Consider the following 9,831-nt stretch of genomic DNA (forward strand, 5'->3'; position numbering starts at 1 on the left):
CACAGGTGCTATTCAGAATATTTGAAAGTGTATTAGCACTGTAGAATTTTCTGCCTTGCACTTAGTCTTATTGGGCACTGTTTGCTACCAAGTACCTTAAAACATTAGCATCAAATTGATGACTCATCGTCAAAGAAAAAATATAACACAGCTTCATTTTCCAATTTGCTATCTGTTAGCTTTTTTTATTTTGTGATAAAAAATTTATTGAGGAATCTTATATATAAGGCCTATTACCTATCTTAATACGTTGTTCCCATAACTCTAATGTTAATACATGTAAAATCTAGTACCTATCTTTATACATTACTGTCAAAAATCAAATCTTAATACATGTAAAATCTATAACTTATCTTTATACCTTGTTCCCATAACTGTAAAGTTAATACATGTAAAATCTATTACCTATCCTTATACATTGATGCGATAACTCAATGATGACCGAAATGATTTGAAACCGCAATTGCATATCTTAAAACATGTGGGTCTTCACCCCCCCCCCCCCCCCCCGGGCACCTCGGTCCCTCTATATACTACTTCTCACTCAAAAAAAGCTGAGTTCAGTTTTAAACTGAAGAAAATTGGAAACAAAAACCAACAAAGTAGAAGCTATTGGAACATCATCAAAAATTGGGATTGGAATCAAAGACTTTTGTTTCAAGAATGAACCGTAAAGAGGCAGATTCAACTACGATTTGAAAAATAAATTGAATTTATTTTTTGAAAAAAGTTTATTAAAGCGTCTGATATTGAAAACTCTATTCATGTGACATTTTATAAGAGAAAAATCTAACCTTGACTATCCGATCGTTAGATAGCTATCTCTGGTCTGAACTTGAAATTATTCACTAGTATGTAAAAGTTTTTTTGTCTTTGATATAAAATTTTATTAAAATTGAAAATTTACTGAGTTAATGGGTTTAATTTCGTTTATAGCATTGCATTTATGCTAAGTTCTGTTTGCGGCAAAAAAATTAGTGTTCAACGCCGACTAAAATCGTTTGAATGAAACGTAAAATGTTACAGAATGGAACAGACAGTCACACGTCTTTACTCTTATCATATTGCGCCCGAGACTTTTGATGTTCCTGCGAGGTCTTGCAAAAAGTTTCCGGATCTTAAAAGATCCTTGTAAAATTATTGCAACATCTTGCACGATAAGCGTATAAGCGTGAATATGCAAGCCTCTTATAACATTAGTGTGAGCTCTTGAAAAAACTAACAGCTTTTTTAGCAGCTGATGAACGGCGTTTAAGTTTTACTAGTACTTTGACATGCTCAAACATGTTTCATCAAGGCTTTTTTGTTTCATCAATTTGTAACTGGTTGCTCCTATACCCAGATTGAAGTCACTGGCATGTGTAGGTGTGGTCTGGATTGTGGTCTTATCATATATGACTTCAGCCGGTGTCCTCATCTTGAGTAGTAAAAATTTATTGGACAATTATCTGTTTAGGGATGCTTTGTCAAAGACACACGAAATTGTAGATTTCAATGCTATTTTTTTATAATTGATTAGAAACTCAGCGACTATTTGAGTTCACTTGGACATTCTCCGTGAAAGCACAAGACTTTTGTCCTGCTATTGAGTTGTTGCAATTTTTCTTTTTCATTTAGTGATCGCAATGACTCTCGTTTAATCAGATCTAGTCTTGCCTCTTTCTTCACAAATCCATTCACATTTGTTACTGTCAGAGAGTGCAGACATAAGATGAGCAGCAATGATGCCTAAAACATTCCCGTATTTGGAACTTATTTGAAACACGCACTTGCAAGTTTTGAAGTGTCAAATATCTGCAGATCAAGTTTCTAGAAAGCCAGATTTTCCTCTATATAATGCCAGATTTTAAAACTGAGGACAATTTAAAAGCTACCAAGTGTTTGTTCATCGCAGAAAGAAAAGGTTACTTTGAACTTCAGTCTTATATCTCGAATCGCACGGCGATTTCATCAGAGTCACTTATTCCATATTTATGAAGCACTGAAGTTATAATCAATCCTCATCACATTGTATAGGTTAAGTGACTCTGATAAGTCACTCACCATTTTATAGCATTCTCAAAAGCACACAGCGCGGTTCGTGATATTAGTCAAAATTTTGAAGTTTCTGAATCAGAATCACGTAACTTTGTTTGAAACAAAAGCTGTGAAAGCTTTAAACTCTGGTTGGCATTGTAAATTGGAAAACCATTCTGGCACTCTAGAATCTGAAGCTACAGAGATCTGGCCTTTTAAAATTTGCAGGTGAGTGTTTCAAAATGTTTTACAGTAACGGTAGAAACAATTTCGGATCTTAGTGACCATAAATTTTTTATGACCCCCAGACGCACGTGCTATCTTCTTACATAGTAACGTGCTATATAACAACATAGAGTTTGTTACTGGAGGTCATAAAAAACACTGGGGGGCCGAAACAGAATAGATCCACAATTTCATTAAAATGTCAAGGTGATTATATCAATATATCAGAACCATATAGTTGTTATGTAGCAGCATGATTAGTTTTGGAGTATGTAATGCCACCTTATGCGTTATATTGAAAGTATTACCATTTTTGTGTCTCTTAGTTGGTTTTTTTTGCTCTGTTACTTGGTTAGTGAAGTCAGTCGAATGTACTTTGCAGTTCAGCAAATGATTAGTAGTCAATTTGTCTCCTGTCTTGACGAATATCTTCCCGCTTTTTAAAAAGAAACTGTTTGAATAGATGACGGCTTACATGATAAGGTCTTGAGGTACTAATAAGGGTGCTTTTAGAGTAAATTCTTCAAGTCTGTTTTAGAGTTCCATGCAGTTACACCTCTTAGCTAAAACTACGCTCTAATACAAAATGCTGCGGAAATTTTACTTCGCTTACTTCGCCATAGCTTAAATTGGACTATATCTTGACTCGATAGTTGAGAAGAAACTATGCCTAGACAGAGAAATATGCATAGGAGAATCCTTGTATTCTCCTTGTATTCTCCAATTCTCAACGACAACTTGCTGATCAATTACGACGCAGAGGCATGCCCCAAAATTTCCGCCTTAGTATAATTCTCGCTTGAAATAGATACAAAAAATGAAGAAAATTAGGAGACAAGCTTTGTATCTAATTTTTCGCAAAAGGGATTACGCCATTTTTTGCAAATTGAGATCCTTTCAAAATGTAAAATAGGCGACAAGTCTTGTACCACGTTTCCGCTCATTTTAGGTATGAATTTTTGCTTTAAAAGTATCTGTAATCCGCAATATAGCCTAATTAACGCGAACTTTTGAGCATGCAAACATGATTAAATGCTTAATTAATTCAGCATCTAAGAGCGATTTGAATTTCTATTAATTAGCATACAAAAATTATATAAAGATTTCTAAGTCATATAAAAATAGAATTAATGACACAACCTAATATAATTGTTTTGAATTGTAGTCGCTTTTGTTAATATATGTAAGCATCTGTAAAAATCTGCTTCTGAATTTAGTATTTATGAGATTTTTATAGAGAGAGAGAGCAGAATGGAGAGATTTTTCAGAAAAAATGGATCTGTAATTTTTTGACCGCCCCAGTTTAGTGGGCTTATATTTTTTACGCCCCAGGCTATCTTTTTACATGAAAACGTGCTATATAACAACATATTATTTTTAACTGCTACAGGCTACACCTTCGTTTTATAGATGGAAAAAATACGGATATAGTGAGGCGGCGATCACATCTTTCACTTGATGGTAACTTAGTTTCGTTTATTCTAAGTTGAAACTGAGGTAAATATCAGAAATTATTTAGTTGTCAAATTTCATAAAACTATGTCAAAAGTGAAGCTAGAACAAAAACAAACTCCCGAAAGCCATGAAAAATAGTTAGACGACGATCAAGAATATCAGTTGATGGTAATTCCTCATTCCATTTTTCTAAATTGGAACTGATTGATTTTGCAGATATTAATTTATTTGTCAAATTGCATAATATTATGTCAAAAAATGATAATTGAACACATAAATAAATACTGAAAAACCATAAGATTGGTACGATATGGTATATTATAAACTTGAAAACCACTTTTAATCACTTAATTGCCATCAATTTTCAAAGCTTTAAACCACTTCTACAGGTTCGAAAGCGCGCATTTAATTAGGCTTAATTGCGGATTGTGCATACATTCAGTGCAAATATTAGATACCTTGAGTGCGAAATTGAGTTACTTTGCATGCAAAAATGAGATACATAAATCGAACTGATTCGTGATACATAATGCACAAAAAAGAGGATACACAGCTTGTATCTCTGTTCCGTGGTTAAAATTTGGACACTTTTGTAAACACCGGTTGCGCAATTCATTTCAGTTTTGCCTGTTCTTGTTAAGGTATCTATTTTTCGCAATATTGTTGCAATTTCGATGTATTCATTACGCTGCAGAGGTATACCTAAATAATCACGGGCAAATTTGTCCAATCGGCAAATTTTTTCTTCGGTTTTTTTATGTTAATACATTGAAAATGAAACAATATTGCGGAAAAATGGTTTTGAAAAACTGGCAAATTTGCAGGGAAATACGCAACCCGTGTTCGCAAAAATGTTCAAATTTTAACCGCGAATTTGAGATACAAGCAACGTATCCGATTTTTTGCGCTCTACGTATCACGAATATGCTCGATTTATAGATCTCTTTTTCGCAAGCAAGATTTTTGCAGTGAAGTTATCTAATTTTTGCGCTGAATGTATCTATAATCCGCAATTAAGCCTAATTTAATGCCCATTTAATAATTGATAGCAATTAAGCGATTAAAATTGGTTTACAGGTTAGTAAAATACCATATAGAGCTCAAATTTATTACATTGTTTTTATTTGATGCAAGTTGCAGGTCGGTATTATCTGTAATCCGCAATATAGCCTAATTAAACTCGAACTTTTGAGCATGCAAACATGATTAAAAGCTTAATTAATTCAGCATCTAAGAGTGACTTGAAGCTTTATTAATTAGCATTTAAAAACTATATAAAGACTTCTAAGTGATATAGAAGAAGAATTAATGACACGACCTAATATAATGGTTTTGAATAGGGGTCGCCTTTGTTAATATCTGTAAACATCTGTAAATATCTGCTTCTGAAATTAGTATTTATGAGATGTTTTTAGAGAGAGAGAGAGCAGAATGGAGAGATTCTTCAGAAAAAATGGATCTGTAATGTTTTGACCGCCCCAGTTTAGTGGGCTTATATCTTTTACGCCCCTGGCTATCTTTTTACATGAAAATGAAAATACCTGTTTCGTTTCATTGTGATAAAAAATGAAAATAGCATGTGCTGAAATTCTTGTCTATCGCCTCATTATTTCTTCATGGCGTTGCAAGCTTTTATTTGTATTCAAGCATCATTGCTTTGAGATATTTTTATTAAAATTTGACAAATTAATAAATTTTTGAAAAATCCCTCAGCTTCAAATTTTTGTGCTCTATGAACGAAGTAGATAATTCATCAAAAAAAACTTTGCCTTTAGTAAATTTTTCAATATATAAAATGAATGTTTCTCCTGTACCAACTTACTAACTCTTTTTCTCTGTCCATAACACGATAAGATAGGACAGAGGGAAATTTCGGTTAAAAATCACATGCGAATTGATTAATGCTTTTTTTCTTACTAAATTTGATTTAATGAGTGATTTGCATTTGAAATCAGCAAATGATTTGTTGAATTGAGTTTGTTCAATATTTTTGCGTCTGTTTACATTTTCACAGGTGTTTAGTTTTTTTCTGAAGAATACCTCAACTCTGCGTCTGTTTGGGATGTCCATTATTTTTTTCAGGAAAATTCCTCCATTGCTCGACCGCTTTTTGCGTCTTTCTACAGGTTTACAGGGGTCTGTTAATTTTTTCATGGATTAAATTCAAAGTAAAAACACAGACTGAGAAATATTATGATACAGCGTTGATTTACCATGTTACTGTGATCCGGGTGGTTAAAATGATCATGAATTCTTCTAAGCGTAAAATTATTAATTAATATAAGGGAACTTTTGCACTTGGCCGTTTTAGAGTAGCGATTTAAAAAAAAAACACAAACATGAATCATTTTTCTTGCCTTCCAAAAAGGTTTGCGCTCCTTTTTTCTCAATCTAACTCAAAGTAATGCATGGACAAAATCAATTTGTCGTTTTCTCTTTTTTTTTAAATTTTATATCAGCAGGTTCACATAAACGCTCGAGTCGTAAAAATGAGCAACACCTAAATAATAGCCATTTGAGTTGCTGATTGTGGCTATTAACTACTGAAAACGATTATTTGCTAGGTTGGAACACTTCATGTACGAAGAAGAGCCGATTTCATTCCCCTTCCCCTTTTTTTGTGTAAATTGCACACATCATAAGTTTTATCACGTTGCATCGAAACCTTTGCTGTCAACGTTGTTATCAATAGTCATTTTCAATATCAGTTCCAACCGCTTTATCACATGAAAAGAGCAGATTCCAATTTTATTGATACAAATGAGCATTTTGTAGATCCATTTTGTTCACAATACGGAATAGCATCTATCAATTGTCAATTATCGTACAGCGAATATATATCTTGTAAGTCCCTCAAAGTTGCACCCAAAACGAACAATCTGAAAATTTTTACATCCAAATGAACATCAACATGCTCCCATGTAACTCGCTGATTATTTCTAAGACTAATTTTCACCCAGTTTTGTTCTGCGTTCCTCAATTTGACTTTTGCTGAGATTCAAACTCCATTTAGAATTTTTAAACTTTATCTATTTTGCAACTTTATGGGACAGACTATTTTGTATGTTGTTTCCGATCAAGATTACAAAAAACGGAACATGATATTGCTAATATTAGCTTATGTGTTTTGTATCTAAAGCATAACTAACTAATGGCCATTCATACCCAACATAATTCATTACATTTTGACAAATAGGACTGTCTTCTATTTTCGTTCTTTCTCCATAACTTAATTCTGATTTCCATTTCCCAACAATTTGTGAGATGTTGCGACTTGTTGTCTTGAAATTACCGAAATAATCCCCTCCTTTTTGGGTCGACTCGTAAACTAATTTCTCAATTTTACTGTCCACTCGAATTTTCAGAAACTTTTCAAATAAATGTGAAACTTTTTTCATTGGATGTGACGCAAATTCTTCGTATATAAATTCGTAATAACGGGTAAACAAAAACACGTCTTTTTCAGACAACTTCTGGATAAAATCCAAATTATTTGCGGGCCATTCGCAAACCCAACGAGGACCCGAATTGCGTCGAAGTTTGAGTCGTGAATTTTGAACAGCTCTCGGGTCTCTAAGTAAATGGACAATTCTGACATCAGTTTGAATTGTCGGCCATAACTGTTCCAAGCTATGAATTCTAATAGTTTTCAATATTAAAAGTTTGGACTTTTTACATTTCTTTTCTTCTTTTTTAATTAGAGTGTCGTTTTGAAAATATTCATCCCAATTTAAAATCAAAGATGATTGTCGCAGCATATCCGCGTATTCATTTATTAACATTTGCCGTTTTAGACTTTCGACGAAACTAGAATTAAAAATAGTTTCTTTTAAATTGCAATTGAGTAACTTTTTGGTCCATTCTTTTTGAATTACAAAGAAATCTTTTTTCTTTATTGTATCATAAGTTCTGGGACCATTATCCTCCATAAAACGTTGAATTAACCTGTAAGGCTCATAAATGTAAAATGAATTTTCATTACTGCTCAAAATTTTTCCCAGTAAACTTGAGCCCGATCGCATGTATGACAGTATAATGACCTTAGTTTGAGTCGTGAACTGTTTTGCGTGGCCGTGGGCGTGATATAACTCGGCTTCCACAGGGTCGTACTCGTAATTGTAACCCAAACTCATAAGTTGCTTCCCGACTTTTGGGTGGGCGAGTGAACCCAAACGAGCAGCTTCGCGTTTTCGCCCGTTGGATGAGAGGTAAAAAAAATAACCAGAAATTGAAAAACAAATTAAACAGTAAAAGTATAAATGGATTCTAATTTTCAATAATCTCATTAGTTTTTTTATAATAAAGAACTGTCAGTTTGAATCCAAAACTACTAAAATGTAAAATCATCAAACATAATCCAATAAAATTTAAGATTATGTTGCGAATTAGCAGCTTCAATTTAACAAACAGCTCAACTTTTAACAGCTAATTTGCTTAAGTGCAGCATAAAAATATACTGATGGTGTTTTTTCGTTTTGAGCTGTCGCATGGGCCTATTTCTGGTAAATTGGAAAAATTTATGGACGGCAATTTTGTGTGACGACTTTGTCGATCTACTAATCGAACGCAACTGATGAACAGCAAATAAAGTAAGTTTGGTAAGTCGAAAATAAGGAGTCAAATAAGAATGAACAAAATAAACCTCAAAATTTATGACGCACCTCGCAGCCGCCTATTAATTTGGCAAATATTCAATGGTTCGTCTGTTTAATGAAGTTGACAATTTAGTGGATAGAATTTTGAAACTTGAAACATGAACAACTCTAATCAAAATTTCACTAGTTATCATAACATCTTAACTTGTGAGCACCGTGAAACCATTTTTGTTACAAATTTGATCAGCTTGACTCACCAAAATAATTGTTCTGTTGTTGAGAAAATTATGTCATCGTTTATTTGTCTAGAATAGTAACATTCAATCTTTCATGTCTTTTAGGACATAGAATTAACATAAATGGTAACTTACAATTTAGAATCTTGATGCTTTGACAGTATCAAAACTATGGCAATATAAACGAGGTTCAATATATATCAAGGTTTGTTGATGTAGGAAAACTGGTTGCATTAAAAGCTTATGAAATTGTCACGCTGGCTGTAGGAGTTAATTTTACAAATCATAGGAAGTCATGAATACGGTAGCATGAACAATAAACTCATAAAGCTATAATACCATCTTGTCACCAAATCTTGTCACCAAACAAAAAGGAATCTCAAGTTTAAATAAATTCAAAGCCATAGAGCTTTGGTGTAAGGATAATATTCATACCAAAGTTGTTTAATAATACAAGCGATGTCACACTGCCGGGACACAGTTAACAATTGATGACAGAGCTATTGTTCTTATGAATAATTGAGGCGACGGTTGTTTTACATAAATAGAACAACGAACACCCTTTGTCATTAACGACAAGCAAAAATTTTCTTGAAGATTTTCGCATGTCGAAGTGAAAAAAAAATCATCGTTGTTCTATGACTAATGTCGACCAATTTTCAGAGATGACAAAAATCGATGCAAGAATGCGTTCGCACATTGAAGTCTTCCACCTCGTGAGTCTTAAATGATACACGCCCAAAGTGATAAGGTTGATATACCTCAAAAAGTACCTCAACATGACACGTCAAGGTTTCTGCTTTAGCATAATATATTGACCCCGTATCTTAAAATTACCACAAAAATTAATAGGCCAGTACTTAAAGTTTTACTTTAAAGTACCTTAACTTTTAGTAAGTTTTATAGAAAGTTGAGATAAATATGATGGATATGAAGTTTTGAGATAAGTTTAAAGTAGATTGAGGTAAGCTAAGAGAAACGTTTCACTAGTGCCATCCTAACTAAAAAGGTAACATTAATGTGCGTTACGGTAGAATTAGGCTAAACTTAGGATATATTGATGCCAGTTGAGGCTAATTTAAGGGAAAGCAAAACACCCTGAACTTGTTCAGGCAAACAAATTTAATTAAAAAATATCTGAAAGCAAATTAAACAATTTTGATCCCGGACCTTAGTCCCATAGTATCTCAGTACTGAAACATTGTATTCCAATTGTATATCGTCGGCCCAGTACTGTATCAGTGTATCTTAAGAGTATTTTGCACTCATAATGTGCAGGATAAGTCCCATAGATACTTTTTTTC

At 33.3% G+C, this 9,831-nt stretch overlaps 1 protein-coding gene and 1 long non-coding RNA gene across 2 annotated transcripts; both read right to left on the bottom strand.

Moving 5' to 3' along the window:
- Positions 1-1,432: 1,432 nt before the first annotated feature.
- Positions 1,433-2,629, bottom strand: LOC142357688 (uncharacterized). Its single transcript, XR_012761690.1, has 2 exons — positions 2,550-2,629; positions 1,433-1,728 (listed from the first exon to the last, which is right to left on the bottom strand). It is a non-coding gene; the product is annotated as an uncharacterized LOC142357688 (long non-coding RNA).
- Positions 2,630-6,766: 4,137 nt separating this feature from the next.
- On the bottom strand, positions 6,767-8,449 carry LOC142357687 (carbohydrate sulfotransferase 1-like). The gene has a single exon (XM_075409241.1). It carries the CDS (start codon positions 7,980-7,982, stop codon positions 6,810-6,812), a length of 1,173 nt encoding a protein of 390 aa, XP_075265356.1. The 5' UTR covers positions 7,983-8,449; the 3' UTR covers positions 6,767-6,809.
- Between the last annotated feature and the right edge of the window lie 1,382 nt (positions 8,450-9,831).

This window comes from Convolutriloba macropyga, unplaced genomic scaffold (assembly GCF_964194025.1).
Source record: "Convolutriloba macropyga unplaced genomic scaffold, txConMacr16.3 SCAFFOLD_1102, whole genome shotgun sequence".
Classification (NCBI taxonomy): domain Eukaryota; kingdom Metazoa; phylum Xenacoelomorpha; order Acoela; family Convolutidae; genus Convolutriloba; species Convolutriloba macropyga.

Bases quoted from the DNA above. Each gene is read 5' to 3' on its own strand.
- LOC142357687 (XM_075409241.1), bottom strand. From the start codon at position 7,982: ATGAGATTATTGAAAATTAGAATCCATTTATACTTTTACTGTTTAATT.